At 32.5% G+C, this 19,507-nt stretch overlaps 1 protein-coding gene across 2 annotated transcripts; it reads left to right on the top strand.

Annotated features, from left to right (window-relative positions):
* The first annotated feature begins 201 nt into the window (after positions 1-201).
* Positions 202-18,021, top strand: LOC127723055 (zinc finger Y-chromosomal protein 1-like). Of its 2 annotated transcripts, none has more exons than XM_052229490.1 (8): positions 202-224; positions 3,881-6,217; positions 7,405-7,617; positions 8,845-8,969; positions 10,775-10,863; positions 12,796-12,879; positions 15,763-15,845; positions 17,239-18,021. In XM_052229490.1, exons 2-8 carry the CDS (start codon positions 3,917-3,919, stop codon positions 17,512-17,514), a joined length of 3,171 nt encoding a protein of 1,056 aa, XP_052085450.1. In that variant the 5' UTR covers positions 202-224; positions 3,881-3,916; the 3' UTR covers positions 17,515-18,021. The 2 variants fall into 2 exon arrangements, with proteins under 2 accessions (XP_052085450.1, XP_052085449.1); XM_052229489.1 differs by lacking the exon at positions 202-224 and adding an exon at positions 241-345.
* Positions 18,022-19,507: the final 1,486 nt, after the last annotated feature.

Raw genomic sequence — 19,507 nt, forward strand, 5'->3', positions numbered from 1 at the left:
TTTTTACATGTTTACCTATTCTGCAACTCCCATATTTGATTCTATATTAAAATAATAATAAAAAAAAAACAATCATTGTTCACCAAATTTCAAGGAAGATAAATTGAATAAAGTGCACCCATAGTAAGTTATTTAAAAAAAAACTCGACATATTTCGGATCTGCATACCAAACCGTCATTTGTAATGAATTACAATGCTGCATTAACTTCCGTGTTATTAAAAGGTGAAAAAAAGCAGAGTAAATAAGCCGACCGTGCGATGGCTTTATAGCCAGTCAAGGTCGTTAAAAACCCCCCTAAGTAAACACTCTGAAGACCGCTGGCACAGGCTAGAGAAAATTTAAGGTTCATGTGGACCTTTTGGCTAAAATGGCTGCATTTTCACCTCAAAATTTACTCTTCAGTACAGACAAACATGCAAACCTGTGTATCTTGAAAAGTATTAAGGCATAGCATGCCCAAGATAGATAAAATTCAATATATTTTATGTTTTAGAAAATAAAAACTTAACAGGATTTTGCAGTGCACTTTTTTTCATTCCGCCAGAAGGATGAGAAGGTGCCAAAATAAGTTGTGAAAGAGGTTTGAGAACTTCCCCACAGACATGACACAGGGGCAGATCCAGCCATTTTTAAAAGGGGGGTTCCCAACCCAAGATAAAGGGGAGGTTCCAACTATGTCCCCATTCAAATGCATTTATCGTCAAAAAAAGGGGGTCGTCCAACCCCGGGAACCCCCCTGGATCCGCCACTGATGACAGGTAATAATTGAAGTGAACTGCATTGATTGACATCAGTCAAGGGTGTAACTTGAATAAGTTATTAGAGAAAAATAACATACATGTGTTATTACGGATACTTTCTCTTAATCTGTAGTAACATATGTTTGTTATCAGCTAAATGTACCATAAATTTTTTTATTTTCAGTGGGCACTTGGGAATTCTTGAAACTTGCGCAGTACCTTAATACATAACCTTGAAAACTAATTTTCCAATTCAATTAATACATTTTTGATCAACCATGGTAAATCAATGAGACAAGGCTTTTAAGTGATAACTTAGCTGTAATAACAAGGCTTAGTTATTACAGGCATTTACAATTGTAACTTATTACATGAGACACTTGGGAATGACTAGGAAGCTTGCGCAGAACCTCATTACATGCTCTTATCATTATTTATTACAATAAATTAAAATACATTGTGATATATGTAGGAGAAAAGGCTTTGAAGAGATGTAGAGAAGCTGTAATAACACCCTTTAGTTATTACAGGCATATTTTTTCTGTGATAACATGGGTGTGTTATGCATGATTGGCAAACTAGGGGCTGTTATATCTTTCTAAAGTTTAATATACATAAAGACAATTATAATATCAATAGAGCTAGTACACAATTTAACAAAATTAAGGATGTATAATGCCCCTTTGAAACGTAACATACATATGTTATTACAGATTTTTGATTTTTTAGCCCTCAATAACAAATGTATGTTATTTTTCTCTAATAACTTATTTAAGTTAGACCCTTGGCTGGACATGGACAATAGATACCTGACTATAATTGGTGATTTAAACTGTGGACCACATCAAGTGAAACTCAACTGTTTGTTAATTTCATCATCTTCTGCAGGGATGAAAAAGGTGCACTGCAAAACCAGTTAAGTTTTAAATTTTCTAAAACATACAATGCATTTGAATTTTATTTATCTAGGGCATGCTATGCCTTAAAACTTTTCCAGATGCACATGTTTGTCTGTACTCCTGAGTAAATTTTGAGGTGAAAACGCAGCCATTTTAGCCAAAGGGTCCACATGAACCTTAATATCACCAACACTTATCAACAACTAAAAGTGAAAAAAAAAAAAAAAAAACTTTCCACAAATACTGTACATAAAGTTGACAGTGAAATGCTGTGAACTCATTTTTTATTTTTAGGGTTCCTGTGAACCCCTAACATGCCTAAATTGCTAAAATGGCTTTTGTTTTCACCTCAAAATATATTCTGAGTACATGGAGTACAGACAAACCTGTGTATCTGAAAAAGTCTAAAGGCATAACATGCCCAAGATAAATAAAATTCAAATGCATTTTATGTTTTAGAAAGTTAAAAACTTAATTTAAGGTTCATCATAACAAATGGACAAAAAAGGATGTATTTACACCTCAAAATTAAAACTGCTCTGAGTACAGACTTACCTGTGCATTTTGAAAAGTTTTTAGGCCTGGCATCCACTAGATATATAAAATTTAAGAGTATTTTGTGATTCAAAAAGATAAAATCTTTTTTGGATTTTGATTGGCATTTTTTTCTGAATTACATTTGATACTGTCCACTCAGTTACACCCTTTACTCACCTATTGTTGTGTAGATATCTATTATCCTTCTATTGTCCAATTCAATCAAGGTCAATCAATACAATACCGTTGTAACCTGAGAGTGAGAGGGAGCATCTCAAAGATTCAATAGGTTGGGGACAACCTGCCAAATAGGGAACTATTCCCCAAATGAGTAACAATTCCTCATTTGAGTAATCATTTAATAGTGCTAAAAAATAAAATTTTCTAAAATGAGTCTTTTTTTCTTAAAATGGCACATATTCATAAAAAATGCAGCAAATTTTCCAAAAGATGAATAGACCTACATTTTGTATCTTGACTTACTGAGAAGTTACAAGCCTATGAAAACTTCGAAAAATTTACAATTTTCAAGGCCTCTAACTTTTTAAAAACCCATAATAAAAATATTGTTCTTTGGAAGAAGTTGTTTCATTTTCTATAAATTTGTGCCATTTTATGTAAAAAGACACATTTTAAGGAAATTTTGTTTTTATCACTATTAAATGATTACTCAAACATGTCAAATGAGGGATTGTTACTCATTTTGGGAATATTTCCCCATTTGGCGGGTTGTCCCCAACCTGTTCAAACCAACTTAATTTATTTTTACACCTTCTGCAGGAACAGAAAAAAATGCCCATCAAAATCCAAAAATGATTTCATCTTTCTGAAACACAAAATGCATTTAACTTTTAAATATCTATAGGATGCCAGCCCTTAAAACTTTTCCAACTGCACAGGTTAAGGACTCAGAGTAGTATTTGAGGTGTAAATACAGCCATTTTTGTCCATTGAACCTTAGGAATAAGGTTCATCATAACCTTTTGGCTAATATTACTAATATGACCCTATTTACATCACATATTTTACTCTGAGTACAGACAAACATGTGCACATGGAAATCTTTAAGGCATATGAGGATCTATAACCCATTCATTTAATTATAATTTATTTTTCTCTATTCTGTAAACCTCATTCAGACCATGATACAGGTGATAGGCTTCAGATGTTATATCCCTTTATCAGAAGATAAACTAAGTTGATAATTTCCATTAGCATCTGAAGATGTTTTTTTCCCTAATTCATATGTAATTCAAATTTACTCAACCATTTATGAATTACCAAAAGTCAATGCTATGAACAGGCATCCTTATAAATCTAAAGATAGTTAAGTTTTAACATATAAAATTGATGAAATTACATCATGTACATGTCATAAATGTATATAAAAAGAAAAAAAACTTGGTATACCAAATAGTGCTGTGGTATACTATAAGATGCTACTTGATCCCTGTTATTTGGCACTGTTTTTTTTTAATTACTGTGGATTCATTATTATTCGTTGGATACCAATTTTCGTGGGTAAAGGTGAACCACGGAATCTAATGTTCAACGAATAACAAATTTCCATTAGGCTTGTATGCAGACTTCAGCAAAACCATGAAATTAAATATCCATGAACATGCAAGTTTTCCTGAATCCACGAAAATTGGTACCCACGAAAATAAATGAATCCACAGTAATTTATATTTATTCATTTCAGGTAGAATGTAATTCTCTTACAAGTGAATCTTTGATAATGTCCAGAATAAATATACAAGTAGGTGGACATAGAGATACAGTTTTAATAACACTACACACCTTCCAACAGAAAGAAACTCTTTGTGATGTCAATATTCAAACAAAAGATGGACAGGTTAAAGGGCACTCAGTAATTCTGGCATCTTGTGCAAGTGCAGTATTATGCAATCAAGTATTCACTCAAAGAAACAATGGTATGAATTCTATCATCTATATTAACTGCCCTCAGTTCACAAGACGTGACGTAAATTCTGTATTACAATTTCTTTACCTTGGTGTAATTAACATCGACACAGAACATGTTGAAGGCTTTCTAGCTTTATGTTCAGCATGGCAACTTCAATTGGCTGCTTCAATGATAGAATATTATTTGAAGCAAAACTGCAGGAATATAAACGAAGCTGTCAATTGTATGAATCTATCTATGCAATATGATTCAACCAATCAGCCATCTACAAACAGCCAATCAGGAGTCAATTGTATGAATCTATCTATGCCATATGATTCAACCAATCAGCTGTCTATAAACAGCCAATCAAGAGTCAATAGTTTGAATCTATCTATGCCATATGATTCAACCAATCAGCCATCTACAAACAGCCAATCAGGAGTCAATAGTATGAATCTATCTATGCCATATGATTCAACCAATCAGCCGTCTACAAACAGCCAATCAGGAGTCAATTGTATGAATCTATCCATGCCATATGATTCAACCAATCAGCCATCTACAAACAGCCAATCAGGAATCAATAGTAATGTTTCTGCATCACTAGGCGTAAAACCAAATTTGACTGTCCCAAGACTAGTACGATCAACAAATGGAACTACTCAGCTGCAGACCACAAACAGTCAACATTTAACTTCCAATGAAACAATGGTGGACAAAGGATCCGGATCCTTCACATATATAAAACCAAATGTCTCTTCCTTTACAAACCAAGTGTCTAATGATGGAACTTTGTCAACAAAGTTTCCTCAGGAATGGTCCCTTCGTCTGAAGGATGGTTTACCGTCAGTTAACGGAAATCATGAGACTATGGATCAGTATGGTAAACCTTCAGGTAATCTTCTGTTACGATCAGTACTGGAGAAAGATGGTACCCGTCTCAGTACAAACAATCAAGTAAAGTACAGCCTCAGTGATACAAATTTATTTACAGATGTTTCTCAGATACAAACAGTTTGTCACGATCGGGAACAATCTAATATACTTTCAGATACAAAAATTCTTGTGGTAGAACCAATTTGTACAGAACAATTAAGCTCTCAATCAACCTTAGATTTGCCAAATAAACCCTTGTTACAACTACAATGTGAAGAAGAAGAACCATTTGTGAAAACAGAGCAAGCATATTGTTCAGGGTACTCTTCAAATTTACCATTAGTACACACAAAGGGAGATAACTGCTTAGTAAATGATTTTACTATGAACGCAATTATGCTACAGAAAAATGAAATTCAAAAACAGGCACAATCTATACTTAATCAGACTAATTCTAGTCTTATTGATGAACAATTTCAAATTGTTGAAAACCAGTTTATATCAAATCGGAAGGAGCAAATGACAGTAAACGTTACAGACAACTGGTATGAATCAAGTCACATCTTTGACCAGATACCAGTCAATGATGCTTTAAATACTTCAAATTCTAATCAGGATCAAGCCCAGATTATTGAAAATCCATATAGTTCAAATCATAAAGAGGAGGCTCAAGTTATTCAAAATCAAAACATGTATATTGTTGATGGTAATTTAGCTTCTGTGTCAAACAATAACATAAGTGTTATGAACACAAAAGATAGAAAAAATTACACAAAACTCGAAGAGTACAGTAAAAAATTAAAATATACAGAAAATATACAGAAAAACTTCATAAGGAAAAGAAAAAATACCAGAAAGACCACTAATGGTAAAAAAGACAAATCTGTTAGAAGAAAAACTAAAAACAAAGTAGAAAAAGCTCTCTGTAACCCTACTGAATCAGCTATGAAAATGGATGATACAAGTAAGGTCTCCCTGGAGTTAACAGATCATTCTGAAAACATTGATAATATAGAGCTAGCACGTCAGATAAAGATAAGGAAACAGAAATGTAGAAAATGTGACTATCGTTACACTTCAGGAGACCAATCTTATAGACAACATTGGCTAGAAAACCACCAAAACCAATATCAATGTCAAGATTGTGATTGGGTTGGACCATGGAAACGGGATCTGGCTAAACACATGTACAGAAAACATAATGAAACCGTAGCATGTCCTGAGAGATATCCATTGAAGAAATGTACATTTCAGGTATAATGTGTTAAGTTTTCATTAAAATAACCTTATATGTCCAGGTTTTGTTTCCAGGATCTGACAACACATGGTTCTATTTTCTGTTTAGCTACTGTAGATTCAGAAATTATTGCATGCATTTATTATTGCGATTTTGTTTTTTAGACTAAAATGCGATTTTAATTTTTGCGATATTGAGAAAAATCCTGTTTAATTCATATAAAAATTTCAAAATGCGAGTTAAAATTATTGCGATTATAACCCTGTCGCATTTTTCGCAATAATTTACAGTAATCATTAAGTCGGTGGCAGAGTGGTCTAAGTAGTCGAACAACTGTATGACTAGCCTGTCAACACTAAGGTTGTGAGTTCGAATCCCACACATGTCAGGTGTGATCGACTCCAATCTTATTTGACTAGGATTGTCAGTTTTCCACCCAAATGTCAGTTGTTCTCTCCAGGCACTCCAGCTTCGACTGTGCTGAGGTTGGTTTAAAAAAAGGAGATGTGGTTTGATTGCCAATGAGACAACTATCCACCAAAGTTCAAATAAAGTGGATGTTAGCAATTATAGGCAACCGTACAGCCTTTAACAAGAAAAAAACCATACCATATATTCGTCTGTAAAAGTCTCTGACTTGAAAAATTTGAAACAAATCAATTGAGAAAACTAGTGGCCAAATTTGTAACAAAAAGATTACTAAAAACAAATATGACAGACATGAACTGACAACCACTAAACTACAGGCTCCTGACTTGGGACAGGCACATATAGAACATGTAGAATGTAGCTGGGTTTAACTGGTTTGAAGGCACCAACCCTTCCCTTAACTATTTTGCCCATTTTCTTACAATTACAATGATAAATACACACAATAATTTCTGAATTTAAAGAATATATCTTTACTCTCAGGGCTGTTCCAGAAAATACTATGTCGGCCCAGGGAAGGCATTTTTTAAAAATTTTATGTATTTGAAATACCAAAATGCAAAAGGAGTGTTGTTCTAATTTATTTTTATTTCTGTGGGCAGTGGGGGCTAAAAAAAGTGCCATCCCTTGGGTGGGGGGGGGGGGGGGGCATAGTATTTTCTGGAACAGCCCTCATTATCCTGAGTGTTGATAACAGTTATTACAATGTATAAACAGTACATGAATATTATGTAAATTGAATTTTTGTGTGAAAATTATTTTGTTTTTTTAACAGGGCTGCAATTATACAACTCTTTCATTATTTATGCATATTCATGTCAAAGGGCATGTTAAAAAGAAACAGACAAAAAGAATGTGTGAAATTTGTGCAGCAACATTGGGCTGCGAGGCTTCATTACAAAGACACATCAAATTACAACATTCAGGTTCTAAAGTCAAAGCATGCATCATTTGTGCTAAGAAATTTGAATGCAAAATGGATTTAAAGGTAAGTGCATCTTATGTTACCATGGAAACCATAAAGATCCCATAGCAGACTGAATATAAATAAGATGTGGTATGAGTGCCAATGAGACAACTCTCCATCCAACTCACAATGTATAAAAAGTTAACAATTATAGGTCAAGGTACGGCCTTCAACACAGAGCCTAATGGTTCACACCAAACAGCAAGCTATTAAGGACCCCAAAATGACTAGTGTAAAACAATCAAACAGGAAAACCAACGGTCTAATGCATGAAATACAGATTTAAAAATTGTTTCAGTCAGGGGAACTACTTATTTTAAGTTCGATTCAAAATTATCTTCAATAATTATTTTGGATTACCTTCCTGTTAAATTCTTTCCATTGGTTAAAATAATTTTAATGTGAAAATCAATTAGTTGAGGCTGGCTTGATAGTTTTTCAGACTTTATCACTACTATTGAGATTATGTAAACAAAACATAGTGCATTGTTCATTTGCATCTTGCATGCATCATTAAAAGCCTGGTATCTTTGATACATTTTTTTTTTCACAGTTCAGACCATACTCTACATCCTATCAATGAGATTTTTCAATGAAATATATACTTGAGGATATTCAAGTTACAAAATCATGTGTATAACCATACTTTTCAAGAAATTGTATTAGTTTAAACAGTATTTATTAATGAAAAATTACAACAATAGAGTATTACAATGTTACATGAAATTTAAGTATGGGATTCAGAAATAAGTTTGGAAAAACTTTTATAAATCCGCATTGAAATTGCATTAATTGTGCATGGTGTATGAAGCTATTATCTGTTCTAAAACATCACTGTTGTTTAGACACCTGTCTGTTGGTGAAAACTGGTTGTTGATTCTTGATGACTTTAAGGTATATTTGTTTGTTTGAGATTTAAGACACATATGATAATTTCCTGAGTCCGCACAGAAGCCCATATGTTTAGCATTTAAATCCATACAAATGTATTTCTAGAGAATGATGTACATTAATTTAAAAGTGAGAAGAAGTGGTATGATTGCCAATGAGACAACTCTCCAAAACAGACCAATGACACAGTAATTAACAACTATAGGTCACCATATGGCCTTCAGCAATGAGAAAAGCAAATACGGAAAAGTAAGCTATAAAAGGCCTCGAAATGACAAATGTAAAACAATTCAAACGAAGAAAGTAATGACCTAATTAATGTTTATCACTAATTATATCCATGGAAATTTATTTCAGAAACATATGATATCTACACATGGAAGTCCTTTTGTTTGCCACTTATGTCCATACAAAGCAACTGCATCTTACAATTTGGATTTACATCTACACAAGAAACATGGAATTGAAATGAAATATAAAAAGTAAGTTTAATTTTTAAAGATAACAGAAAAATACTTGCAGAAATATTGTGAATTTTGACATAAGAGCGCCTCTATGTCGTGCAAAACTTTCTCCATTAACTGTAAAATGTCATGAATATGCATTTAGCTTGCCTCTGGATGTTAAGGGGGTACCCAACACCTTGACTTAAATTAATTTGGCATGTTCAATTTTCATAAAATTTTGACAGAATATTTACTTTGACCCTTTGACAAAAATATGAAAATTTCAAAAACTTGAACCACACACTTTATCAGAAAATTTGGTTGGATATATAGCAGTTTGACAAACACTAATTTTGATCATTGAGAAGCTTAATATTTCCTTAAAAGGGCACTAGCTGTCAAATTCATGTTCACCGATTTGACTCAAATTCTCATATTTGATTTATAACAATGTAAAACATTTATCCAAATTATAAAAAGTCTAAAATAAACAAGTTACAGGGTAGCTTCGTTTCGTGTGTATTTTTAGTCTAGACGCCATCTAATTACCTATTGAGTTGACCTCCGATGGTCATATAAGTGATATAAACATAAATATATATATAAAGATAAGGAACTCGTGCAATTGGATTTTTCTAGGTCTGTTTAATTTCATATTATAGATTAAAAATAGAATAATTTTTTGTGGATCGAATCAGTCAATCAAATGATTTACCTTTGTTTCACTTTCAATGTTGACATTCTTTTCCTTTAAAAAACTTAAAACGCACAATTCATGCGTTATCCATTTCTAGCTAAGGGGTCAAATTGAAGTTCACATGAATACAGATTTAATGAGGTCGAATTATTCACATGCTAGTGAATAATTCATCATCGATGTTTCTGAGCTTATTTTGACAAAATCGAACCATACTGGCTGCTAAAAGCGAATTATTATTTCACTATTTCACTTTTATTAATGATAGAACAAAAAAAAATCATGGTTTAGATTTTTTATATATCTCGTAGCTAGTGCCCCATTAACAATAGAATGTGATTATAAGGTTCAGATGATTTTTATAGAGTTATCTCCCTGTAGTGTTATGTACCACCTTAAAGTATAATTGGCAATTTGTACAGCTTTCCTTTGATCCTACTGCTAATATTTGTTTAGATCATGATAAGGACTTGATACTGGAAATATTAGGCAATGATGTCATGTATCAGTGTAGGAACGTTGTGTGTTCAGGTTTATTTGCATCAAATTATCAATGAAATGCACACGACTTCATTAGGGGAGTCAGTTAAAATTGATAGCATGTTTTTGTCTGTTTTAGTTAAGTCAGTTTAAATTGATATTATGTTGTCTGTTTAAGTTAAGTCCATTTAAATTGATATCAAATTGTTGTCTGTTTAAGTTTAGTCAGTTTGAAATGATATAATGTTGTCTGTTTTAGTTAAGCCAGTTTAAATTGATATCATAATGTTGTCTGTTTTAGTTAAGCCAGTTTAAATTGATATCATAATGTTGTCTGTTTTAGTTAAGCCAGTTTAAATTGATATCATAATGTTGTCAGTTTTAGTTAAGCCAGTTTAAATTGATAAAATGTTGTCTGTTTTAGTTAAGCCAGTTTAAAATGATATAATGTTGTCTGTTTTAGTTAAGCCAGTTTGAAATGATATAATGTTGTCTGTTTTAGTTAAGCAAGTTTAAATTGATATCATAATGTTGTCTGTTTTAGTTAAGCCAGTTTAAATTGATATCATAATGTTGTCTGTTTTAGTTAAGCCAGTTTAAATTGATATAAAGTTGTCTGTTTTAGTTAAGCCAGTTTAAGTTGATTTCATATTTTCTTTTTTAGGTTTGTTTGTGACCAATGTGATTTTTATTGCTTCAGAATAATTCAGCTAAATCAACACAAATTGATCCACACTACCAGTACATTAGCATGTATGTAATTGATACACACTACAAGTTCTTTTACACATATGTAATTGATATACACTACAAGTTCTTTTACATGTTTGTAATTGATACACACTACAATTTCTTTTACATGTGTGTAATTGATACACAATACAAGTTCTTTTACACATATGTAATTGATACACATTACAAGTTCTTTTACACATATGTAATTGATACACACTACAAGTTCTTTTACATGTATGCAATTGATACATACCAACAGTACATAAACATGTGTGTAATTGATCAACACAACTAGTACATTAACATGTACATAATTGATCCACACTACAAGTACATTAGCATGTATGTAATTGATACACACTACAAGTTCTTTTACACGTATTTAATTGATCTACACAACCAGTACATTAACATGTGTGTAATTGATCAACACAACTAGTACATTAACATGTATGTAATTGATCCACACTACCAGTACATTAACATGTATGTAATTGATCCACACTAACAGTACAATAACATGTTTGTAATTGATCCACACAACCATTACATTGACATATATATAATTGATCCACACAACCAGTACATTGACATGTATATAATTGATCACACTACCAGTACATTAACATGTATGTAATTGATCCACACTAACAGTACAATAACATGTACGTAATTGATCCACACTACCAGTACATTAACATGTATATAATTGATCCACACTAACAGTAGAGCAACATGTATATAATTGATCCACACTACCAGTACATTAACATGTATGTAATTGATCCACACTAACAGTAGAGCAACATGTATCAGTGATTTTTCTAGTGCTCCTCATTTTCATCATTTACGAAACTGTTTTCAAAATGTAGGAAATTGATCTACACACAAACAGTACATTAACATATATGTTATTGATCCACACTACCAATACATTAACATGTATATTATTGAAAATTTTACCTTTAGATATACTGTATGTCTTCATAATTATACTATCAAAGTTTCAAAAAAGCAAAAAGGTTAATTTTTTTGGATTTTTCAAATATACAAATCAAGATTTTAGCATATAAAAATGTTTCAAATTATTCAGCACAATACTACTGCAATGCTTATTATGACACCATTGGCACACAAACACATGTATACAGGATCAATTTAGTTTTGTTAATACATGAAAATATCCCTGGCTTTGATTTTGATATTTTATGTAGAAATAAAAAAAATGCTGAATGCAATTTGGCGGATGAATATGGCTGGATATTATATAAGACAAAATAAGGATGTACTTAGGTGAAATTAAAAAAATCTATAATTTAAAATTGATACTATAAGTCGGAAGAGCATAAGTTATGGAACAAAATAAGCTAAAAATGTTGATAGGTTTTGGAGCTCCTTTTCGAGATATTTGATTTTTTAAAAATAGCAAGAAAAGGCTGATTTGGACTTTTACCTTATATTTGCATTGGTATTATTTGGGTCTCAAACCGAAAGAAAAGAACTCTAGAAACTGCTCAAATTTTTATAAATGACCTTTTATGAGCTATGTAAGTCTTATATGAAAAGAAAAATGGGTGTTATGGGGCAAAATATTTTACCCTGTATTGAAGGGAAAAAAACCAAGGAGTCCGAACATCTGACACAAATTCCTAAACCTCACCTAAGTACATCCTTAAGTCGTCATATGGTTTATCAAAATTTATCAAACTGGTCAGGACCAGCTATAACACAGACAGAATGAGAGCAAGATATTTATTTATTTTGACAACATTAATCATGTTCATTTGACAAATCATTGAAACTTCATTCTTTCTGATGGCCTGCAGCTGGGTAAAGTAGAACATTAAAAACGTCAAGTTGCATGAAAAAGTTTTGAAATCTTCTGAATTAAACATATTCTTTTGGGAAAATGATTACTAGAAATTGATTACATCTTTATTTTTTTTACAGTGGAACAGTATAAATGCTCAAAATGTAAGAAGACATGTAAAAGTAGTGTAAGTTTGCGTCAACACATACGTAATGTGCATTCATGTGAGTATTTAGATGTATGACTTTAAAAGAAAGATAAAATATTGAAAGTACTGACAATTTACAATTTTTATATTGGGGGTAATTGCCCCAAACATGCAGGACTAAGGGGTAAAAAAAGGGCCAAAAACAAACATTTTTCTAGTTTCCAGACAACAACTTGTGTTTAAGTGAATGGATCTCTCTGAAATTGTACTACAAGGTTTCATACTACAAAGGAAAGGCTGGGATTGAGTTTGGGGGTAATTGCTCTAAGGAGGGATTCAAAAAGTTTAGGGAGGGGTGGATTTTATTTATGGGGTTCATATTTTTTTATCAAAATTTTTCAAATTTCAAATTTTTGAAAAGTTTCAAAAAGAAAGAAGAAACCTTCAATTGCACAGTATTGTGCAATAGATTTGTAAGATCTTTGACCACATTTATTTTGTGTCAGAAACCTATATAATGTCAAAAATTTGATCACAATCCAAATTCAGACCGTATCAAGCTTGAACATTGTGTCCAAATTTGCCCCAACTGTTCAGAATTCGACCTCAGAGGTCTTTCAACAATAGACAGATGTCTTCATGGCTTTCACTTGCCACAAAGACTGATCTCCATCAATGGACAGATGTCTTCATGGCTTTCACTTGCCACAAAGACTGATCTCCATCAATAGACAGATGTCTTCATGGCTTTCACTTCCGACAATGTCTTCATGGCTTTCACTTGCCACAAAAACTAATCTACAACAGTAGACAAATGTCTTTTCATTTGCCACAAAAACTTATCTTCATCAGTAGACATGTCTTCATGACTTTCACTTGTTACAAAAAAACGTATCTTCAACAATAGACAGTTGTCTTCATGGCTTTCACTTGCCACAAAAACATATCTTCAACAGTAGACAGATGTCTTCTTGGCTTTCACTTGCCAAAATAACTAATTGTCAACAATAGACAAATGTCTTCCTGGCTTTCACTTGCCACAAAAACTAATCTTCAACAATAGACAGATGTCTTCTTGGCTTTCACTTGTCACAAAAACTAATTGTCAACAATAGACATAAGTCTTCATGGCTTTCACTTGCCACACAAACTTGAAATATTGTAAAGTGTTTTATTTTTTTTTATTTTAACAGCCAAACATGTTTCCAAGGTTTTATTTTCACATTTCTTGTCCTTTATTTTGGAAAAACAAATTTAAGCAAGGGATATTTTTTTGTGTTTTAATTTTAATCATGAGATTAAAAGAAAATAGACCCCTTGATAAAATGTCCTACTTTACAGAATAAAGATCTGTCATCAACAATCCATTCCCTAAATGACAAAAAAACCAGCAACTGAACAGGTTCCTGACAAGGGACAGACACATGTGATGATGTTTTTTTTTAACGACCTTGACTGCCCATGAGGGTTTTGCACAGTTAATCATGTGTGTGCAATTTTTTAGTGTGATTGTTAGTCAATGTACAAAAAACCCCAGATAATGCAAACCAGAAAGTGCTTAGTAAAGATAATGTGATCATGATCTAAAATTTAAAGTTCTAATGAACGTGATGTACATCCATCAAATTTTAATACTGTGGATTCATTTATTTTTGTGGGTAACAATTATCGTGGATTAATAAAACATTGTATTTTTCATGGACATTTGATTTTGTATAAGTCTGTATACAAGCATATAGAAAATGTGTACGTCTTTGAAATCTTAAATTCGTGGTTCACCTATGACCACAAAATCCACAAAAATTGGTATCCAACAAATAATAATGAATACACAGTACTCACTGATGATATTCACTGGATGATATTGGAATTGATAGCATTTTTACGATAAAATTTGTCATCCTAGGCCATGCCAAGTTGGTTAATTGTTCTTTTAATTTTCCTACAAGGAGATTGCAGTGTACCTTAATGAGATAGCAATGAAAAAAATGGAGAATGTGTCCATGGGACATAGGTGATGCCCCTGCTTGCATATTAAGTTATAAAAGAACATAACTTAAGGACGGTAAAAGTGACGCAATCCAAATTCAAACTTGATCTGTGTTTTGTGGTAATAAGTATTGTAGATAAGTTTCATAACATTAGGTTAGAGAATTGAAACTTATTTTGGGACATACTGAAGTATGTTACTACAGACGGACAAGGGTAACACTTAAAGCCCCCTCTGATAAGGTGGGGGCATAAATAGACATCTAGAGAGCAGCATACAGTCTTCAACAATAAACCAGTACTTAACGCTGAATTCTTTTTCAGCAGAGAAAACTAATAGTTTCAAATTAGCATTGAGTTGTGAGCTTTTGCTCTGTGTTGAAGGCCTCTTCAGTGGTTGTCATTTGTTGCTGTATATCATATTTGTTTTTCTTTCATTATTTTGTACTAAATCAGACCATTAGTTTTCTTGTTTGAATTGTTTTACCTCTGTCATTTTTGAACCTTTTATAGCTGACAATATGGTATGGGTTTTATTCATTGTTGAAGGCCCTACGGTGACCTATAGTTGTTAAATTTTTAGTCATTTTGTCTCTTGTGAAGAGTTGTCTCATTGGCAATCATACCACAACTTCTTATTTTTATATTCACTGATATTTAGATGAAGAACAGCAATAAAAGTACTGTTGTGTTTGTGTTGAGATTTGTGTCATACTGTGGATCATTATTATTCGTGGATTTCGTGGTTGAAGGTAAACCACAAGTCTAAATGCTCAATGAGGAGTTAATTTCTATAGGCTAATATGTAAGACAAGGCAAAACCACAAAATCAAATATCCACAGAAATACAATTTTACCTAAATCTGGAAAAATTGGTATCCATGAATATAAATGAATCCATACCAAATAGAAATGTTGAAATCTTACTTTTACATGTTTTGAACACAGAATGGTTTTTATTTGTTTGCAGCTGAAAGATATAAATGCACACTTTGTGACTATGAAGGGAAAACCAAGATAGCTTTAAAAAGACACATGACCAACAGACATTCTGTAAGTAATTATCTGCATGTCAGCTTGTATAGATTTTGATTTTTCCACCTGTCCATCTTTATAATCGTGACAATCATACTTATGTCCATTCAGAATATTTGTACAAATATTAAAAATTCTGTAGCATTTCTTATTGTGAGATTAATTCTTATGATAAAAAAAATATAAGAAGATGTGGTATGATTGCCAATAAGACAACTCTTCACAAGAGAACAAATGACACAGAAATTAACAACTATTGTTCACCCCACAGCCTTCAACAATGAGCAAAACCCATACCGCACAGATGGCAATAAAAGGTCCCAAAATGACAAATGTAGAACAATTAAAACGGCCATATTTATGTACTAAATAATGAATAAAAAACTAACATGTAACACATCAACAAACTACAACCACTGAATCACAGGCTCCTGACTTGGGACAGGCACATACAGGATCACCAAGGTAATATGTCAATGGGGTGATATTTTCACCCAGGTTATATGTCAATGGGGTGATATTTTCACCAAGGTAATATGTCAAGGGTTGATATATTTTCACCAAGGTAATATGTCAATGGGGTGATATTTTCACCAAGGTAGTATGTCAAGGGGTGATATATTTTCACCAAGGTAATATGTCAATGGGGTGATATTTTCACCAAGGTAATATGTCAAGGGGTGATATATTTTCACTAAAGTAATATATCAATGGGATGATATTTTCACCAAGGTAACCTTTGAATTGATCATAAATTTCATCTTCTGATTAGATAACTGTACTAAAATTTAGTTGATATGAATGATTGCAAGTCATTAATCAAAGTTTTATAGATGACTTTCCAATTCATGCAGTTTCCTGGAAATTTCCTTTGTTACAATGCTTATGATATTATATCACAATAAGAACCATTTTTTTCAGTGAGATTCTTTAAACAGATTTACCTTGGGTCAACTGGTGTAACTAATTTATAAAAAAACAACTCGAAATTGGGATATAAACACTAATGAAATTATCTTTTTCAAATTCTATTTTAGTTGTCATAGATTATATACACGATAACTGAGAAATATATGAATTGGTTATGATTTTGCATTGAAAAATATATGGGTGTTTATTTTCAAAAAACCTCACTATTTGTATATCCAAGCAGCAGCCATAATCTTATTGTGAGAACCACCCAACACCCATAGCCCCCCTTGGTAAAAGTATGCCTATGTATAAGAAAATTAATGTGTTAACCTCATATATCTCAGAAACTGTACTAGGAGGGTCGAACTTATTTTCCATGTATGCAATTCCTACAACCAAATAGCATCACATATTTAAATAAAATAAAAATAACCTGAATTTCACAGTTGAGTGAATTAAATGTTAATTACTGTTATTGTAATTACTTTTTATTTTACAGGATGAAAGACCATTTGGTTGCCATTTATGTTCCTACAGATGTAAAATAAGAGAGAATGTGCATTCACACTTGAAACATGTTCACAAACTGAAAGTTGTGACTAGAGCGTCAATGTTTAATAACATGATCAAAACTGGCAAGGGTTTTGATCAGGTTCAGGAAATAGACAAAAATGGAGCACCTCTGTTGATAATGGAACCTGAAGGAAATAGCATGGAAGCACTAGAAACTAAGGGTAACCAGGATAACTTGGACACAGAAGGTACAGAATATTGACAGGGATACAGTCAAAAACAATTGTTACCATGGGAAAAAGTGACATGGAAAGTGAAACCAGTTTAAAAATTAGCAATATAGAGAAGAACACAAAAATGGAGCACCTCTGTTGATAATGGAAACTTAAAGGAAAAAAGCGTGGCAGCACTTGAAACTAAGGGTAACCACCAGAATAACTTAGCTTGGACACAGAAGGTACACAGAATATACATTGATAGGGATACAGTAAAAACAATTGTTACCATGGGAAAGTAAATGCACTTGGTAACCAGAACATCAAAAATGATTTAAGTGATGTGATGGAAAGTGAAAACGGTTTTAAAATTGGCAATATAGAGATATTTCAGAAGTAAAGACATTGACAAGGGAACAGTAGCAAACAATTGTAACTATGGAGATGTTAATTCCATTGGTAACCAGAATATCAAAAATGATTCTAGTGCCAAGGGAGAGTGAAACCAGTTAATAAAATTAGAATAAAGAAATACTTTAATATAATTCTTAAAATTGATAACTTACTTTATACTTTCAATAATATGTGTGGTATGATTGCCAATGAGACAACTATCCAACAGAGACCAAATGATATGTATGTAAGCACCTATCAACTTACAGCCTTTAACAATACATATAATACATGTATTATAAAACGGGAACCTCTGTGGCTGTGTAGTCTTAAGTAGTTGAACTACTGTATCACTAGCCTGTCAACCTAAGGTGAGTTTGAATCCTGCAGGTGGCAGGTGCATTAGACTCCAATCGTTATTGACTAGGATTGTTAGTTTTCCTGCTGAAGCTCATGGTTCTGTCCTGGCACTCTGGCTTCCTCCACCAATAAAAACTGCCTGCTGCGAAATAGCCAATAGTGCTAAAAGTAGTGATAAACACCAATCAATCAATCAATGTATTTAATCAAAGAGCTGATAGCTCTGAGGTGGAAGAAGATGCATAAAAGGTAACTTTAATTACCATGAAAGCAGCCCGCATCAACCCAACCTGCTGTGTCCCATTATTGCTTTAACTAGAGTATGCTTGCTCGTTTCGGAACCCTCATACTGCTGAACAATGCAATAAACTTGAGATGGTTCAGCGTTGGACTGCTAGGTATGCCTGTAATTGTTATCATACCACCAGTAACTTTACAGACATGCTCAATACTCTAAACTGGCCTACCTTACAACAACGCAGACTTAAAACTAGACTCATAATGTTCTGTAAAATTGTTCACCATATTGTCGCAGTACCATCAGAATTACTTATACCAACAGACATTGAAACCCGACAAATTCATCCACAAACTTACAGACAACTTCTTACATCTAAAGACTGTTACAAATATTCATTTTTTCCTATTACAATTAGACAATGGAATTTACTACCTCCAAATGTAGTACTTTCCCCCCATCACTAAATATTTTTAAAGAACAGTTGACACCTACTGTTCTCTACAATATAGAACAGTAAACCTTAGTAGTTATGTAAATAGTTTTAACCAGATGTCATGTTAGTATTTATTTTTGGCACTATTCTTTTGTTTTGTAAATATTTATTTATAATTATCCTACGCATGTGCAGCAGTTAGTAATCATAAAAAATCTGATGGATAACTGGATACCATAAGAAGAAGACGTATTTTTTTCCTTCAAAAATAATATTCTTAAATAATACTCATGTTTCAACCAAAACTGACTATACTAAACATAAAAATCTACAAATACTGTTGATTCAAATTAAATTTTTCTATAATTCCATACATTCGTCTCAGCATGGTCTACTTGATGCAAGCAATTATCATGATTATAGCAGTAATTGATTAGGTTTCACTTGAAAGTTTTTCTGTCACAGGTAGATATAAAAAAAAAGAAAATATGGTATGATTGCCAATGAGACAATCCTTCGCAAGAGAGACAAAATGACACAGAAATTAACTATAGGTCACTGTACGGACTTCAACAAAGAGCAAAGCTCATACCGCATAGTCAGCTATAAAAAG

This window comes from Mytilus californianus, unplaced genomic scaffold (genome assembly GCF_021869535.1).
Source record: "Mytilus californianus isolate M0D057914Y unplaced genomic scaffold, xbMytCali1.0.p SCAF_13, whole genome shotgun sequence".
NCBI classification, from domain to species: domain Eukaryota; kingdom Metazoa; phylum Mollusca; class Bivalvia; order Mytilida; family Mytilidae; genus Mytilus; species Mytilus californianus.